The sequence below is a fragment of the Dreissena polymorpha genome, chromosome 1, assembly GCF_020536995.1.
Source record: "Dreissena polymorpha isolate Duluth1 chromosome 1, UMN_Dpol_1.0, whole genome shotgun sequence".
In the NCBI taxonomy this organism is placed as follows: domain Eukaryota; kingdom Metazoa; phylum Mollusca; class Bivalvia; order Myida; family Dreissenidae; genus Dreissena; species Dreissena polymorpha.
The window spans coordinates 134,304,785-134,325,181 of NC_068355.1; the positions used below are offsets into that span (position 1 = coordinate 134,304,785).

The following is a 20,397-nucleotide window of genomic DNA, read 5'->3' on the forward strand; positions in this document are numbered from 1 at the left end:
AAGATTTAATTGTTTTCTGACAACCTGTTCTCAAAACATTATTTCCCACATGTTTTTGTCATTAAAAACAGTTTTGGTTTTTACTGTTAGAATGCCCAGACAGAGTGTCAAGACGACAGCATTCAACATTCTGTACATCATTGTTGTTTCCTTTATTTTTATTTAACATTTATTTGTAAAAGTAAACTAGGGGTTATCCCAGTTTTAATCAATTTATGATTATAATTAGTGTTTTATTATGCCTCCCTTCGAAGAAGAGGGGGTATATTGTTTTGCACATGTCGGTAGGTCGGAAGGTCGGTAATTATGGCATGGAAAACATACATTTGTATGTATTTGTGATTGGATTTTATTTCTGAACTTTAAAACACTGCCTGTCCTCAATCATGATGAATTTTAACATGAATAGGGGAAGACAGTTGTTATTTCAACAAATAAAGAACTTGTTTGGAAGGAGGATTTATCACTCTGCAAGTAAAATGTAATGTTGATATTGTCATATATTTTCGCGACCTAACAAAACTGTCAACGTTGTTGACATTAGTTGAAAAAACGTGTTGTGAAATAAATATATCTTATTATTAATAATAACAATGTTTCATTTTAATCTCCAGACTGGATGCTACTTCATGGTGACATTGATCATTGTTAAGGCTTTAAATTTGTCAATATAGATTTTTGTTTTAATTAATATTATTATTGTGGACAAACATTGGCTTAAAGTTATTTAAAGCAATGAATTTACCCGGTAAGTAGTGACAGTCACAACGTTTTTTTGACCGAGTGAAACCCCTGAATTTATTTCATGTTTTCTTCATTTTATTTTCTTCTAAAAGGCCACTGATGCTGAAACTGGAACCTGAAAGATTAACATGCAGTTCAATGATGATAGATGATAAAAAAAAACATCAAAATTTCCCCCACACACACACGCACACACCAGAAAGAAATATGATATCTACGTATCTCTAATGCGTGAAGTCGGATGCTAGCCCAAGTCGGTTAGGAAATTGGCTACTAAGTTGTTTTCCTTAGCGCCAATGTAGATAGTAATATATTGTAATTTCATTACACAAAATGAGGAACAGCATACAATTGGTGGTCATCCAATGCACTAATGTTTAATAAGTATATAGTATAACCAAAGTATAAACTTAAGTATATTTATAACCAAATGCCCTATTTTCTGCGTGAAATGTGCCCTTTTTGGCGAAGCTCCCCTCTATTTTGAAAAGCTGGCTGGAGCACTGGGTAGGTCGGTCGGTCGGTCCGTTCGTCCACCAGATGGTTTCCGGATGATAAATCAAGAAAGCTTACGCCTAGGATCATGAAACTTCATAGGTACATTGATCATGACTGGCAGATGACCCCTATTGATTTTGAGGTCACTAGGTCAAAGGTCAAGGTCACAGTGACTCGTTCTTGGATGCAGTTTAGGACCACATTTGCAGATTATATTATGTACTGTTGTGGTGGGGTCTCCGTCCGTCCACCAGATGGTTTCCGGATGATAACTCAAGAACCCTTATGCCTAGGATCATGAAACTTCATAGGTACATTGATCATGACTGGCAGATGACCCTTATTGATTTTGAGGTCAAAGTTCAAGGTCACAGTGACTCGTTCTTGGATGCAGTTTAGGACCACATTTGCAGATTATATTATGTACTGTTGTGGTGGGGTGTCTGTCCACCAGATGGTTTCTGGATGATAACTCAAGAACGCTTACGCCTAGGATCATGAAACTTCATAGGTAAATTGATCATGACTGGCAGATGACCCTATTGATTTTCAGGTCATTAGGTCAAAGGTCAAGGTCACAGTGACAAAAAACGTATTCACACAATCACACTACAACTGACAGCCAAAATGGGGAACATGCATGTTTTACAAACAGCCCTTGTTATAAAAGTTGTTGGAAATAACAAGATTTATTCTCTTGATAATGTTTCATCATTTGTTACAAGTTAATCACTTGATTGATATGACCCTCACTCTGCAAAAACAGGGTTTAAGGCATTTGCTTTAGTGTTGTACCATATTAGCCTGTGCAGTCTGCTCAGGCTCATCAGGGACAATACTTTCCTCCTAGACTAATGATTTTTGTTTAGAAAAGACTTCCTTTAAGGGAAGAATTCCATAAAAGAAGAAAGTGTGATCCCTAACAGTCATGTGGCAACTGCAAAGGCCTATCTGGCACAACACTTGACCCTGGCACATATCCTGTACATTAAGCCAATTACTTTACTTTTTGCATTTTTGGCCTTCGTAAGGAAAATATATATTGTTTGAATCCAAATCATATGTTTCATTTGAATTTAAATGTCAGCAGAATTATTTCAATTAAAAAAAAAAATCTATTGTGTTTAAAAATCAAAACCAACAACATATTCATGTGTTGCAACTATAGAGAAGTTTTGATGAATCAAGATTTCCTCTTGTGATATCCCGGATAGGAAATAGGCTCATGAATATAAAATTAGCACCCTTATATACCGCTATGTTCTGACTTCAGGCCTGCATTGGTCATTTTGAATGTTGCAGCGAGTCCTGAAAGAGATCGGAACTCATCTATTGAGTCTGAAAACGGCAATATCCTCTGACTTACCAGTCAGGCGTGAAAAAACAATAATCCAAGTCATGTTCTATTAGCTTTCTGTTCTAAAATCATTAAGACAGATTGAGCAAAATCATGTCTGACAATGCTCCGTTCTGATTGGATAGGATTTTGATTTTGTAATTTTCCACAACGCTGCATTCATGGTGGAAATCTTTCTGCAGCCTTTCCAGGAATTATTGATTCAGATGTGCAAAGTGTTCCCTTCATTTGGATACCCTTGGTTTTTTATGCCTCTCTGTGCTGGCATGACCTTTTTGACCGTGAATGACCTTCAGCCCTGGTGTCCTGGTCAAGCTGATTGGAAGGTCTAATTAATTGGCCAGATTACTTTGTCTATCCTGGACATCCTGAACATTTAATTAAAAGTGTTTTGCCAACTTTTGGTGGCATGTGTTGTACCTCAGATTTTCTATTATTTAATTATGGACTGATTGCAAAAAAAATGTTTGTTAACACAAATGTTCCTTTTTATGAGAATACAGGGCTTAATGCATGGACATGGATTTCTGCATTAACAGGATTTTTTTTGTCGTCAGAAAATTTGTTACTAACAAAATTCCCGTCTAGGCCGAAAGTTTCATCCCTATAATTAGCCCGTGCAGAATGCACAGGATAATCTGGTCAGCACTTTAAGCCTCGTTTGGCTCATATGGCTCATATAAATGATTTGTTAACAGAACTTTACTATCAATGCCTGGGTGCAGAGTCTTGTGTTTAAAAGTCTTCCTTTAGGCTGAAACATGCTTTACGAAAATAATTATGATAAAAAAATTAACACTTCTCTTAGGCAAAACTGGACACAAGTTGACCTACAAATTTGGCTGGTTCTATTTCGGGATATTAAATCCTGTATTTTCACTTTATACTTTTTTGCCGAACTAAAAAAATTTGAGTCTGATGTATAGGAAAGATAAGTTCAGAAATAATTTATTTTTTTAAAGTATAATACATAGAAAACAAACTCATTTCAACAGGCTCTCAACACAGGAGACAGGTATAAATCTAGGTGCACATCACTGGTCACTTTTTAACTGCACTGAATCATTCTAAGACACATGTTACTAAGTAATATATCATATTTCCTAGATAATTTGGGCTCTGTGAAAAGGGGGTTTAATGCATGTGAGTAAATTGGCGTTCCAGATTTGCCTGTGGAGTGCACACAGGCTAATCAGAGATGACACTTACCGCTTTTATGATATTTTTAATTTAAAAAAGTTCTTAACAAAAAATCAAATTTAGATGGAAAGTGTGGTCCTGATTAACCTGCGCAGACTGCACACTTCTGGGATGACACTTTGTGCACATGCATTTAACCCCCTTTTAGCAGATTGCTGCTTTTTTATACATCAGCTGACTATTTTATTGTTGCTAATTAATCCGTGGTTACAGTTGTCTTCTTTTTTGAAGCGATCAACATGGACTTTTATTGTGAGTGGAAGCGTTCTCTGACACCTTAAATGTAACTTAATTTGAATGAGGACATTTATGTGATTTGCTAGTAACATTTGAGGCCCACTCTGGAAAAACAGGGTTTAACGCATATGGGTATAGTGTGTTGCCAGATCAGCCTGTGCATTCTGCATAGGCTTATCAGGGATGACACTTTCCCCATTATGGAATTTTGGGTTTACAAGAAGTCTCTTAAGTGAAATCCAGTCAAGGCGGAAATTGCCGTCTATGGGAGGACACTTTACGCACATGAATTTTCTTGGATCGCTGCTAATTATTTTGCAAGCTGAGAAAAACACATATCTGTTTTAAACTGAAACAATAAAAAACATAGATACAAAATTTTATATGTAACTTTATTAGTTAATGTGTGTGCACATATTGTTTGTTGCAAGTGCAACAACCTGATAACTTGCTAATCTGATTCCTTGACTTTGACCAGCTTTTACTTGTGTATGCATGGACAAGAGGAACAATATTATGACAGAACTAGAATGGCGCACCGAGGCTGACGCGTAACCCCACTGCGCATGTTGTTAGTAAAATGAGTGAAAATCTCTGACCAGGCCCCACCCCAGCCCCCATAACTTTTGACCCAGGGGTCAGATCAAAATTCTAAATAATGCACTGTCGCACATATGCTCATAGCTACCATGTGTATAAGTTTGAAGGTTCTAGTGCTAATAGTGTAGGAGGAGATAGTGGCCAGGACAGATGGACAGACAGCGGAGATAACCACATAATCCTCACGCTTTTCGAAAAGCATGGGAAAATTAGCTATGATCGAAGGTCCTATTAATGAATAAGGCTAATAGCTTTGTCTTATTCTCAAAAATAAAAATGTTAGAAGGGGACATATTGTTTTCGCCCTGTCTGTTCGTTGGTCTGTTGGTCTGTTTGCTCCAACTTAAACATTTGCAATAACTTTTTCAATATTCAAGATAGCAACTTGATATTTGGCATGCATGTGTATCTCATGGAGCTGCATATTTTGAGTGGTGAAAGGTCAAAGTCATCCTTCAAGGTCAGAGGTCAAATATATGTGGCCAAAATCGCTCATTTTATGAATGCTTTTGCAATATTGAAGATAGCAACTAGATATTTGGCATGCATGTGTATCTCATGGAGCCGCTTATTTTGAGTGGTGAAAGGTCAAGGTCATCCTTCAAGGTCAGAGGTCAAATATATGTGGCCAAAATGGCTCCTTTTATGAATACTTTGGCAATATTGAAGATGCCAACTTGATATTTGGCATGCATGTGTATCTCATGGAGTCGCACATTTTGAGTGGTGAATGGTCATGGTCATCCTTCAAGGTCAGAGGTCAAGTATATGTGGCCAAACTTGCTCATTTTATGAATACTTTGGCAATATTGAAGATACCAACTTAATATTTGGCTTGATGTGTATTTCATGGAGCTGCACAGTTTGAGTGGTGAAAGGTCAAGGTCATCCTTCAAGGTCAAAGGTCATTTTTTTTTAATTCAAAGCTGCGCAGAAGGGGACATAGTGTTTCTGACAAACACATTTCTTGTTTTAAAATAAAATTTGACATGCCAGAGCTTTTCCCTTTGATGATAAAAGCTTCAACATGAAATGTTACATGATGTATATGAAGTATATAATAATACATCATTTTTGTTCATTAAAGGGCCAAGAATGCACTGTTTTATGATTAATTACTGGAGCAGGATTGTATTTCTTGTCAAGAATGTTTTAGTAAAATGTTTTCATTGTTTTATTTCATATTTATTAATAGCTCTGTAAAGTCGCCTCCAGTATAGAGCTGTGGTGCGGGTCAAACTGCTGACTTGTTTGTGTTGTTTATTATCTTTCTATGTTGTTTATTTGGCAGTTAAGTTAGCTGGAAATTCATTATCATAAATATGATTTTTTTTATCTGTCAGACAAAGTTATTAAATGTTATAACAAAAAATTACATTTGTATGCCCCTGAAGGGAGGCTTACAGTTTAGACACTGTCCGTCCATGTCCACAATGTTTTGCTGTTGGCTCTGTAACTCAACTAGTTTTTATAACTTCATCACCAAACTTTCTAAAAGTGTTAAATATCGAATCATTTACATCAGTTTGTTTTACCAATTAAATCCCAACAGCCACTTTGGAGTTATGGCCCTTGAATTATTGCCAAATGTTAATCTTGTACATTAAATTTTGTCTAGAGCAATCAAAACTTGAATGAGGTATCAACTTGACACATCTGTATATAATTTACACATTTCTAATTATTAAATGCTTATTCATTCCAACAGATAAATCATAAACTTCCAAAACTGACTTCCATGGATGACCATACAAAAATCTCTTCTAAAACAATTTTATTCTTCTATAATTATTCTTTTTATCTCACTTTATTTCCCCAAAAACTCTGCAGCAGACATCATATTTGATCAGTGTCTTTTGAGAGCTTGACAAGCATTATATGGAATCTGGACAAGCACTTCAACGAGTCTGATCATGGTAATGGCTAAATTGCTGATGGTTCTTCAGATGTTGTGGTCATCTTAATTTCATTGCGGAAATCCAGGACTTATGGCACTAAAGGCAAAGTTCCACAAATTTGATGAGAAATATGCTTAACCTAAGAATCTCTCGGAGAGTGAAAATTGCTCAGAAGACATGTTGTCATGATTTGTCAGTTGGTGGCACTATTTGTTGTATCTCAGGGCATCTGAGGTCGTTCCTATGACAGATAAAGTGGATAGAATGACTGTCACAATTTCGATTGTGTTAGGAAGACATTTTTTTGAGAGAAGTTTGATGCAAGGCTGTTGTATCACTTTGTTAAGTTTTGTGTTTGCTTTGTCTTATGTACCAGCATATAAGTACTTGTACATTGAGAATGTAATTTATTTGTCAAATTACTATTTTTTTACCAATAAGAGGATTTTTTTCATTATATCCCCATACTATCCACAGCCTCCTGATGCAGAATTAATAAAATAATAATTTTTTAGCTCGACTATTATATATGGAGTATATATAGTGGAGCTATCCTACTCACCCCGGCGTCGACGTGAGCGTAAGCTTGCAAATGTTAAAGTTTGCGTACCACCCCAAATATTTCCTATGTCCCTTGACATATTGCTTTAATTTTTTTGCATACTTCTTTACCAACATGACCCCCAACCTATAAACAAGAGCAGACAACTGTATCAAGGATTTTGTAAGAATTATGGCCCTTTTTTCACTTAGAATATGCATAATTTATTATTGATAAATCTATGTTAAAGTTTGCGTACCACCTCAAATATTTTCAATGTCCCTTGACGTATTGCTTTCATATTTTGCAAACTTCTTAACCAACATGACCCCAATCTATAAACAAGAGCAGTATCAAGCATTTTGTAAAAATTATGGCCCTTTTTCCATTTAGAATATGCATGCTATTGATAAATCTATGTTAAAGTTTGTGTACCACCTCAAATATTTTCAATGTCTCTTGACATATTGCTTTCATATTTTGCAAACTTCTTTACCAACATGACCCCAATCTATAAACAAGAGCAGACAACTGTATCAAGCATTTTGTAGGAATTATGGCCCTTTTTTGTCTTAGTAACTGAATATTTTGTTGAAGTTTGTGTTTAGATCCACTTGACTTCTAAAGTATCAAAGCTATTGCTTTCAAACTTCAAATATTTTCTTACTATCATGAGGGTACTGTACCTGGCAAGTTCAATTTGACCTTGACCTTTGAATGATCTTGACTCTCAAGGTCAAAAGAATAAATTTTAGTTAAATTGCCATGACTTCTTTATTTATGATCAGATTTTATTAATACTTTGACAAAACAACACTTACCTGAATACCACAATGGATTCCACCCAAACAATACCCCACTCCCCAACCCAGAATCCCTGCCCCCTCCCCCCCCCCCCCCAAAAAAAAAAATATAAAAAAAATAAATCATTTTTGAAAGAATGTCTTATAAATGACCCCACCCCACATTATACCCCCTCTCAACCCCCCCTACCCAACCTAAAAAGATTTTTTTTCTTTGAAACATGGTTAAAAACAAATAATATTTATTTACTTTATTTTTAAAGGACTGTCCAAACTTCCCACCCAAGCTATTGCTATCAAACTTGAAATAAAATCTTATTAGTTTGTTTTATGTCTTTACAAATGTTCAATAGATTGTGGAAAATATACCTGAACTATTACCTTGACCTTATTGAATAATTTGAACGATTTCCCCATGATGGCTTACGTTATACTGTCAAGCACTCGAATAGTCGAGCCCGCTGTCCTCTGACAGCTCTTGTATGAAATGTTTTAGCATGGAGTTGTTTGTAACTACAATCAAATGATTTAGTTAAATTATTTTTTTATTTGGATAAATTCATCAGTCATTAATATTGCTTGAACAAGTTGCAAATAGCCTTATTATATTCATAATATGTAATTCTCTGTTATATTAAATAGTTCTATAAATTCAAATAATTAATTTAAATAACAACATTAAAATCTTCTTTCTTATTTCAATGTTAATAATAGATGATAAACAAACTTCAGATTTGTGCTCCAAATGTGTATTTTTTTTAGTGTAAAGATTTTCCTTTTAACCTGTCACAGCTCTTGATTATGATGAACTTGTCAACCACTTTGTAAATGTCACGGTTTGCTGTGCATTCCAACGAGCTGTCAACAATTATACCTTAAAATTATATCTCTGTTTCTTCAAGAAATCTATCATTATGGTAATAAAGTCAGAACCTTGTTTTCTCAGTCGTAAAATTTGTCTCAAGTGAGTGGAGCAGTGTAATTCTTATGAAAGGCTTTAATAATGGCCTATCGTCCCTGTGCACTAACTAACAAAGGTCTTTGGGATCGCTTAAAATATCACTTGCAATTCAATCCCTTTATTTTCTTTTTATAAATTTCATAGCCATGCTGTTTATGTGATCATTAGGCGCACATTTTGCATCATCAGATTGCATTGTGGGGTATTTCAGAATTCTGACCAATGGGAATGCAGAATGACAGATGCTGCATGGTGACTGGTTTTCAGAATGTGTAATTCAGCAGCAAATTTGACTAATCAGTCTGTGTCTCGTTAGGCCCTATTAGCGGCACTACATGGCTTCGGAAATCGGCTAAATTGACTTGTAATAAGAAATGAAACCTTTAATCTGTTATTGACCCCTAGTAAAATACATCGCAGTTAATGAATTTTTCATGGCAATTAAAATTATAATATCATAATGACATAATTATTTTGTGTGATGTCATTTTGTACCTTAAATTCACAGAAATTATGTCTTACATAATCATAAATGAGCTTGTAAAACTTGAAAAGCTAGATTGAGTTGAAGAATGCATTTTGTTGTAAGGTGTTGATTTTTGCACAGATAGTGCTGTATAACTAATTGCTAATATTAATTACATTAGACAGATGTGCCAGTGATTTGTGAAATCCATTCTGGGGGTGCCAGTCTTATCATTACATCATCCTGTTAGGTCTTATAGCTTAAGGGCAAGAGCTTTTGTCAGGTTACTTTGAAAGCTGAAAGGTTTTAATCTGAATGGATATTGTTGCACATACGTCGTTCGTCGCCATGTACTATGCACAGAATGGCAAATGGTGGCAGTTGATGTTTTCGTTCGATTTCAAACGTCTGTTTGTGTTAAATTGACACCATGATTTCGAGGTGTCTGTTTACAATGTTTAAATACCCATTCAAGTTGAAGCTTCCATCACATGTCGTCCCCTCAGTAAGAGGTATTTCTACCATTATCTAATTACATACATTAAAAGTGATTTAAATTATATGATCAGAATGTTATTGTTCAAGTAAGAGGTTCAGCATTCACGCCATATGAATTTAGATTTGCTATTTAATAATGATTTTGAATTGAAAATACAAAATTTGTATTCAGTTGTAGTAACCATTTGAAAATTCATAAAGATTGTGGGTAATTTAGCTGAAATAAATGTAAATGTGAATAAAAATAAAAGGAGTGTACTGCTTTAAATTAATGACATGGTTTGTAAATTTCTCAAAATGAATCAAAGTATAATTTTAATATTCCAGCTCGGTAGATTTGTATACTCATAAAACTGTTATTTCAGGAGATTTTATGATCCTTTTACAAGTTAACAAGCTGTGAGAATAAAAAATTATGAATGAAAAGGACAGGCTCAACTTGTGTGTGTAATGGGAAAAACAACGTAATATTACATTTCAAACTTGATTTGCTTTCGATGAAATCTACAAAAGATGGTTGTTGCATTTCTAGATGATCTTTCTTGATAAGGTAACCCATGTTTTGGAAAACGTTCACGGCGACAAAATCATTGTAATCACACATGTCTCTGTTTACAAGGTGATTGCATAATTTTAATTTTTTGTCTGAACATTGTATCATTGATTTGTTATGGAAAACAATTTGACCTCTGAACTCACCGGATAATATAGTCTCGCTATTGTGAAATTGCCCGTGTTATTTGGTGCATTAAAGCATAAAGATTGCTAATCAGTAGAATGTGTGATTATGTAATAATTGAGCCATTCATCGGAAGAATTTGTATTTATTGAGTCTTCTTATTTTATTGGCTATTAAAGTACACATATATTATGTATTAAATGTTTTTGCAATATTTTCTCTACAAACATGTAAAAACAACATAAATAGATGTTTTATAAAGCGTCCCACCCTCGTGCCTTTGAGCTGTTGTTGAACAGCAAGTGAATCAGAAAATTTGAATAGATAAAATCACATTTTTAATTGTCGGATACAAATTGTCTCAAGGTATTTACTATGCCCTAATGTGTTGCTGGAGGGATAGTAACTTGCATATGTATTCTCCTCCGAAAAATAAAAAAGAGCCGATAAATGAATCTTATCATTGAATGATGAACCTTTTCATCACTGAATGCTGAATCTATTTGTTACGAATATAAAGTTTATTTGCCTACGGTGGATCGCTGTATTTAGAAGTCTAAATGATTAATTCTTCACCACTAAGACACGTATTTTGAGATGTGTGTAGTCCCTTAGTTAAATTTAATAAAAGACCTTTCTTACTAGATTCAAGTTTTAAAGGCTTCAAGTCCAACCCTCAGATACTGTTGAGCAGCAAACAGCATAAAACCTGAACAGACTGTGAGTTACTCAAAGGCTGTTCTGGGTTTATGCTGTTTGCACATAGCAATTTTCACTTTGCCTCTGAGTGGGAAAGGGTTGACATGAGTTTTTGATGACAATCCATCTGAGATGTGTGTCAACCAAAAAAAATGTCTAGAGATTGTTGATACTAGTAATTATTAATGTAAAAATGTTCGAGCAGTTCATTGTTCGTTCCAATATAATAATCCAGTATTAACCTAAGGTTGGTCCATTAAGGTTTATAGAGTCTTTTTAAATTGTCCCAACAAGCATGCATTTGAGTCAGTGGTTCATGGGTAGAACCACTACTTATAAATGCTCCTTCATAGAGAATGTACTGTTACAATTAGAGAAGATCCTCACTATATATTCCCGTTCCTGTTTTCACAAAAAGAGCGCTTGCCTTTCCCTGGATACATTGAACAATATCCTGTTCAACATATTTGGGTGTTAATTGTTTACATTATAACTTATTTATTCATTTGTGAAAAAAAGTTTCGAATCATGTTTGCACTTGTAAGAACTATAATGTTAACAAAATTAATAAAGAATATCAGCAATCAGTGTTTTAATTTTTATTGTACATCTTTTTGACAGTTTCATTATCTACTTAATCAAATACTGTTCATGCATATTAAGAATTAACAAACTAACCATGGCTATCAGATCTTTGGCGTAGAAGGGGGAAAGTTTGAACCTATTTACCCAGCCAGTTAGAGCAACCTTCTTCAATACAGGGATGTCTGAAACTTTTGGGTTATTATTATTTTATGTATTTAAGATGTTCAATTCATAACAATTTATACCAAATTAAAGACAGACATCTTTTGAAAATCTAAAACATTCTTTTATACATTCTTTCATATATGGAAAGTAATTTGTTGAAATACATTATTTAGCTTAATTGAGCAAGAAGTGCCACTGTATAGTTTTTTTGTATAGTAATATGTCTGCAAACTATGGTTTCAAAAGGGGGGTGGTTAAAGGAAATCAGCAGGATTTCATCCCTCAGTCTGTCCATCAATTGAGCCGTGTTTTGAGAAAACTCGGCAAAATGCATGTGCGTAAAGTGTCGTCCCAGATTAGCCTGTGCAGTCCGCACATGCTAATCAGGGACGATACTTTCCGCGTTTATGGTATTTTTCGTTTAAAGGAAGTCTCTTCTACACGAAAATCCAGTTAAGGCGGAAAGTGTTGTCCCTGATAAGCCTGTGCGGACTGCACAGGCTAATCTGGGACGACACTTTACGCACATGAGTTAAACCCAGTTTTCTCAGAACGCTACACAATTCATAACAATTTGATGTCTGTTTCATGATCTATGAAGGGATGTTCATGAAACTTGGTCCCAATGCTCAGGTTACATAGACCTTTCCCATCAGCAGAAGGTCAAGGTCGCACTTTTTACTTTTCCTTTGCCTTTCAAATGAATTGCATGACATTTGGCTGAAAAAATGTGTTGAGGTCATTTAGACAATATCATGAAGGCGTGTCCTTTAATATGAACTCAAGGTCATGATCCAGCGATTTTTTTCCTTCTTTATAAAGTACCGGTAAACGGCACTTTCCCAATTACGAAAAAACTACAAATTTCCCAATTGCTGGCCAAAAAAATCCCTATTTAAGGTAAAAAAAAAACAACAAAACATTTTATTGTTTGTTTTTTTTTGGGGGGGGGGGGGGGGGGGGGGGGAATGCAACATTTTGTTAGTTTCCCTGTGCAGCTCTATGGTTTGAACCTAGGTAAATATAATATTGACAGCTTGAAAACACTTAGTTATCAATTTTAAAGTATTTGGGAGCATAAAATCAAATACACCAATTTCCCAATTTGAGGGTTTCACGACTCGATTTTTCCCAATTGGACTGGTACGGGTACTTTTCCCAATTGGACAAAAAAAATCGCCGTGGTCAGACTTAAAGGTTAATTTTGTTAGCTGCCATTTTTGTGTTCATTTTTCACTTAAGCTCCAGATATCAGTTATACCTCTGAAGTAGTGGCAAGTAATAATGATTCTCTGCAGAGTGTTACCAATGCATTAATGCACTTAAATCATCAGCACCTGAAGGTCAGTCTTGAAGATCTAACTGTCTGAAACTGTACTTTCAAATTTGTTACTATATGCTCTACTGTATACTGACACGTATATGGGGCATTTTAAAGTTTCCTCTAAAATCCAATATGGGACGACATTTTCTTCTTAGACTAGATTTTTGTTTCAAAGAGACTTCCTTTAAACAGAAATTCCATAAAATTGGAAATCACTAGTTTTTCACCTGCATGTGAGTCCAACAAAAAATTACAAATTTTTGAAACAAGCATTTTCATTTAGCAAGTAACATTTCACATTAATTATATTTTGCAGTCCCGTTCTTTTTCTTTGGACAATAATAATTGTCTCATTGTTCCATAAATTTCATGAACACATCTCTTTCCATGTATGTAGCATTACTCTTAGCATCTATAATACTTTTTGTAGTGTGGAAGCCAAAGGAGTATAATGTATTTTTATGGGGAAAAAATTGGGGGAAACATTAAGTATGTATCATGTCACAACAATATGTTTTAACACCACTATTAAAACATTTATCCTGAGTTATGAATGAGCAATGTTGCAGTCTTCCCAGTATTAATGTAACGCCATTTAAATTATGACATCTTCATTAAATCTGAGGTAAAAACTACAGCTTGATAATTACTCCAGTCTCTCTCACTTGTTACCTACACAGAGCTCTTCTTGTTTCCAAACAAACGAGAAACTCAGGTGACTTATAAGAAGCACTTAATTTTCAAATTGTCTGTGACAGTGGCTTTTACACTTGAAATAATGTCATTTTATAAGTAGTTAATTTCATGTTTCATTCTGTTTCTTTTTCTAACGAAATAAAATAAAAGTTGTGTACTTATTTTTTTTTACTTTTTTTTTATAGCTTATTATGTATTTATTTGACAGGTATAAATTAGTTTGTTTACTTCATCTCCTTTAATAAATCCTGAGGCATGCATGAGGACAAGTGAGCCTCTCGTCTGGGAAAATGGGGCTTAATGTATGTGGGTCAAGTGTCCTGTCATAATAACTTATGTATGTGGGTCAAGTGTCATGTCATAATAACTTATGTATGTTGGTCAAGTGTCATGTCATAATAACGTATGCAGTCCTCACAGGCTAATCAGGGGTGAAACTTTTCCATGTTTTGAAATTTTTCGTTTAAAAGAAGTCTCTTCCTTAATGAAAATCCATGTTTATACAGAAAGTGGTGTCCCTGATTAGCCTGTGATTTCTGCATAGGCTAATTTGGGACTAAATTTTCGCACATGTATTGCGCCCCATTTTCCAAAAGCGACACTGAAGTTAGAATTTAATATTCCTAGATCACATTTGGTCCAACAAAAATGGATGTTAAATAAAAGTGGTGAATTCAGTCTAACTTGTTATTTACGCAGTTTACTAAAGATTTGGATGTCTTTTTATTGTTTATTTTTTAGTTGAGGAAGACCCCGGGAAACATGTTCATGAACTTCATGAATTAATTTGTGAAATTATTTATGAATAAATTCATGAACAAGATATTCATGAAAAGCAAAATTTATGTTTCACGATTTTTTTTATTCATGAACTTATTCATGATCTTATTCATGAACTCTTAAACAAAAAGGTTAATGAACTTCATGAAACTTTTTATGAACAAGATCGTGAAAATCAAAATTTATGTTACATAAACTTTTAGAGTTCATGAACTTATTCATGAAAAAATCATGAACTCTGAAACAAAAAGGTTCATGAACTTTATGAATTTGTTCATGAACAGGTTTCACAAAGATAAATAACGAACTGTTAAAAGACAAGTTGAGAAATATTTTAACAGGACAAACAATGGAAATATGATAATAACAGAAAAATATAATGTTATTCCCAGTTTAATATTTTTCATAAACATTGTGTGATTTGAGGATCTTCATTTAAAAGACGAAGAATAACACAATAAAGTTATGTACTAAAGCTTATTTAACAGTCATTAAAATCTACAGGAGCGATATTCCTGGTTAACTGAAACAACTTAAAGATAAAATTCAACAATGTAATAAAATCATTAGAATTGCTGATGCTTCATTGGCATGTTGGCGAACTTATCTTGTGTAGCAAAAATAATTGGGAAACATAAGTGAACACAGTGCCAAAGAAGTTGAAATGGAACTAATGGCTAATCAGTTTAGCCGGTAATTTGTTAAAGACTTACATTTCCAAATAACATAAACCATGTTGCTTCATTCAGCATGCTTCTGTTTTAACTTCCTGTGCACACAATATTCTTCCTTTGTAAAGAAAACAATATTCTGTTCATGAACCAGTTCATGGGGTGTATTAAGTTCATGAATAAATTCATGAAGTTCAATAACCTGTTTCAAGTTCATGAACTTGGAGTTCATGAATATGTATGTGTTATTCAATTAATTTTGTCCATTCTTGAACTGGTTCATGAAGTTCATGATGTAAGTTCATGAATAAATTCATGAAGTTGAAGAACATGTTTCAAGTTCATGAACTTGGAGTTCATTAATATGTATGTGTTATTCATGAATATTTTGTCCATTTGTGAACTGGTTCATGAAGTAAATTCATGAAGTTCATTAATAAATTCATGAAGTTCATGAGCCTGTTTCCCCGGGGTGATAATAGTTTTCTTGGTCAGCAAAAATATCTGTGATTATCATGTTATAACTACAGGAATAATGAAACTCCAGAAAAATTTCCAGGAGATATGTTATTGTTACCCTCAGCTGGTCTTATATTACACCTTTACCACTTAGATATATGTCTTTGTACGCATTTGTAGTCCCTTTAAAAGTTAAATTTAATTAAACAGCTTTCATATTGGATTCAAGTTTTAAAGGCTTCAATTCCAACCCTTAGATACTGATGAGCAGCAAACAGCATAAAACCTGAACAGACTGTGAGTTACACACAGGCTGTTCTGGTTTTCTGCTGTTTGCATATAGCCATTTTTACTTTGCTTCTGAGTGGGGAAAGGGTTTAAGGTTAGTGACCCCTGCAGTGTCCAGGACAATATATACAACAAACAACCAAACATACGAATTATTAAAGGTTTTAGTCACTGCCTTGGAACAGTCAAGTCAATCCAAAGTATTTAGGGTTAAAACCGGAATTCTGAATTTGCAAATTAAATCAGTGTCAAATTGGACTTTATTCCTTTAAACACATGAACCCTTGTACTTGCTATGAAAGTTCGTGTTGCATGATTCATACAGTTGCTTTGTAACATTTGACAGGATTGACTGTTACCAAGTTTTCCAAGATATATATCATGAATAGAAAAATAAATATGTATTTAAATGTTGTAGTTGTTGTAATAAACAACAACAATTTAGTGTTTGTATAGCATCAAAATTAAAATAATTATTTTGAAAAGAAAAAATCTTTTAAAATGATATATTTTTTTTGTTTTTAATAATAACTCAAATTGTGTGTGTGTGTGGTTGTTTCTTGAATAATAATGAAGTTATACTGGTAATTTTAACGCCTCAAAACCTTGGGTGGGCAGTGAACTTTCATTAATCACACGAGCATGTAATTTATTACTAATTTATTACTGTTAATGTTTTCTGGTGGTCTTGTGCCTAACTTTGCACACTTCTGTTGCGTTTTTGACATTCTGCTACTTAATACCCTTCATGCGCTTATGTCAGTTCTGTGCATTATCTACTCAAGGTGTTGAAAAATTACTTAGTCGTGACAAACACATAGCTTGTGGTGCCTTAATTATGTTGACAGAATCATAACTTTGGATGTATGACTAATAATTCTTATGTGGTAAAAATGTTATCAGCTGACTGTTAAGAAAAAAAATAATGTGAAGGGACCTAACTTATAGACTAAAGTGTATGAGACCATAATTGTAAAATCTTCAAACATGGTTATGGACATCATTTCCTTGTGTTATGCTTTGTAATTTAAATAAGATTATTATTATAATATTTATGTAATTGATTATTGTTCATCTTCAAAGCTCAGAAACTGTTATTTTAATTTCTTAGATTTATGTTGTTGTTCCAAAACATACTCAGATAAATCTTTAATTGTACTTCATTCATTCAATTTAGTACAATCATTTGATTCTTATACTCCAAATTGTTGTATTTGAAAAATAACACCGTCTCACAATGTCTATTTTATGACCATTTAACATTAATCCCTATTGTTGGCCAAAAGAGAACATGTTCTCCATTGGTCATCAACGTCAATGGGGAGCCTGACCCATGATTCGAATCACTTGAAGGCTTTATGTTCCTGGCTATTGACCAATCACGGGTGTTCAGTAATCTGAGGCATTTATTCTATGGTAAAGCTATGACGGTATTGTGGCAGCTGACAGTTCTATTTCTTAGTCGACATTTCACGTTAACCCGAAAACATTCCGTATTAAAGGTTTTCATTAACCTTGGAAACAAGAGAAGAAAACTTCGGAGGGTGTGCAGTATCATTAAGCTTTTCTCATTGAACACTTCTGACAATCTCGGACCCTAAACTGATCTGAAGGGCTGCCTTTTTAGAGCCGCAAATGAGGCGTAATAAGAGAGTAGATGGTTATAATTGTTAGTGCTTTATTGACGGCAGGACAAGTTTTCCATCCAAGGAGAGAAGACCAGTGGTTCTCACAGTTGTGAAGCCATCCACGAAAAAGTCCAAAGCAGGGACTAGCATATGGGAACTCCAGGGGAATGAGTGGAATAATGGCAGAGGCTCTTTTGTATTGGGCTTGTGTCACGGTCTATGGTCAGCCGGTTAGCCTGGTAACGGATATTCTTTTTATCGGGCAGATAACGCTATTATGGATGACTTCTTGATTGATCTGTCCTATTTGATGGTATGATGAAAAGAGGAGCAGTTAAGATTGTCATAAGTAATAAATGGGATTGACTGTGGTCGATTTCTGTATTTGAACAGCCAGTGTAAAATATAGGATTAAAGAAATTGAAACACCTTTATGACAGGAACAACTTTGCTGCCAGTTCAAGTGTGCAATAAATTTGAACAGAAAATTAAACACAAATTTTGTACAATAAACACATTTTTTTGTAGATGCTTAAATTATAAAGTTTTTGACTGAGATAAAAAAAAAATAAAGTTGAAGGAACTCAAGGAATTTGAAGGAATGTTAGCCCCACCCCTGCTATGGATAAATGGGGCTAAATTCATGTGTGAAAAGTGTTATCCAAAATTAGCCTGTGCAGTTCACACAGGCTTATCAGCAGCTACACTTTCTGATTTAATGGTTTTTTTTGTTTAAAGGAAGTCTTTAAGCAAATAACCAGTGTAGGCAGAAAGTGTCGTCCCTGATAAGCAAGTGCAAACATCACAGGCTAATCAAGAATAGCACTTAACGCATATGAAGTAAGCCTAGTTTTACCAGGACTAGGCTCATCTAGGGCTTTGATCAGCTTGGTTTCTTATGGTCTTGTCACAGGAGTGAGATTACTATAGTCTCTTAGTGCAAGCCAACAATAGCAACACCATATTAATATTTAAGCCTTGTTCTGAGAAAACTGGATTAAATGCATGTGAATACAATGTCATCCCATATTAGCCTGTGCAATCTACACAGGCTAATTGGGATCAATACTTTCTGCCTAAGCTGGATTTTCAATAAGTAGAGACTTCATTGAAAAGAAAAGGTTTTACAGAATTTACTTTAAAATCACAGCACAGACCAGATGGCTTTTTTCACACCATTTTGGGAATATGAACTTTACACATAAATTTAAGCACTACTTAATTGGGAATGTTTACTTTACACATGAATTGAAGCACTACTGAATTTGAAATATGAACTTAACACATGAGTTAAAGCACTACTTAATTGGGAATGTGAACTTTACACATTAATTTTAGCACTAATTAATTGGGATTATGAACTTTACACATGAGTTTAAGAACTACTTAATTGGGAATATGAACTTGACACATGAGTTTAAGCACACTTAATTGGGAATACAAACTTGACACATGAATTTAAACACAACTTTATATCATTTGGGTTATAGTACATCTGTAATTCTTTATAAAACTTAAATATAATAGTTAATTCTTAAAAGAGACTAGGTTTAAAATAGTTAATTAAACTTCAGAGTCCTTATTTCTACACTCACCACCTCTTTGTTGCCATACATCTGAAAAATAAATCATCATATGGGAATTTAGGGACACTTTTGCCATTAGGAATATGACCTTACAAAGGCTGTAAAATAAACACTAAACAAGCAAAACTGTTTTTCAAACTAAATTTAATAAATATTAACAAAAAATGTTGCTGTCTCGGAACTTAACATTCATGAAAAGAATAACAATGGAAGAACTGCTTGTACACTGCCAATACATTTTTGATGAACCTAAGAGAAACCACAAGCAGATGGCCAGAATTGTTCATTAAATCGAGCTGTGCTGTGGAAAAACATAGCTTAATGGATGTGCATAAAGTGTCATCCCATATTAGTCTGTGCAGTCTGCACTGGCTTATAAGGGACAACTCTTTCTGCCTAATACTGGATTTTTGCTAAGAAGAAATTCCTTTAAACTTTAAATAATACTAAAGAGCAGAAAGAAGGGTCCCTGATTCTGTGGGGCCTATACAGGCTTATCTTGGACAACACTTTACGCTCATGCTTTAACCCCCATTTTCCCAGAGTGCTTCTCAATTAAATGTGTGCCTGATTCCAGAGCCTGACTCATGACTTCATCTGCAGAGAATCAGTTGAAGTGTGTAAGTAAAGGTATGAAAAGGTTCATGAAATTACATGTTTTGTCTGTTAACAGAGCCTAGCCCATGACATCATCCTGACGCTGGGGGAGTCATTTGAGGTGGCGTACCAGTTGGCCATGAAGGAGCGGTCACTGGAAGAAGCCATGGCCATGGACCAGTCCATCCTGGAGCAGACCATCAGCTGTAGTGACACTGATGACAGCATGAGCCTGCACTCAACCATCTCAACAAGTACCGTCTAGACCTAGGTGGGTACCATCTCAACTAAAACCGTCTAGCACTGGGTGGGTACCATCTCAACTATTACCGTCTAGACCTAGGTGGGTACCATCTCAACTAGCACCAACTAGCACTGGATGGGTACCATCTCAACTAGCACCATCTATTACTGGGTGGGAACCATCTCAACTAGTA

At 34.5% G+C, this 20,397-nt stretch overlaps 1 protein-coding gene across 3 annotated transcripts in view; it reads left to right on the forward strand.

Annotated features, from left to right (window-relative positions):
* The window catches only part of LOC127850649 (protein phosphatase 1 regulatory subunit 12A-like), a 190,419-nt gene that overhangs the window by 145,011 nt on the left and 25,011 nt on the right, over positions 1 to 20,397 (forward strand). For all 3 annotated transcript variants that reach the window (XM_052383821.1, XM_052383828.1, XM_052383837.1), the window contains one exon: positions 20,037 to 20,231. In XM_052383821.1, the coding sequence (XP_052239781.1) occupies positions 20,037 to 20,225 (189 nt within the window). In that variant the 3' untranslated portion in view covers positions 20,226 to 20,231. The remainder of the gene's footprint in view (positions 1 to 20,036; positions 20,232 to 20,397) is intronic.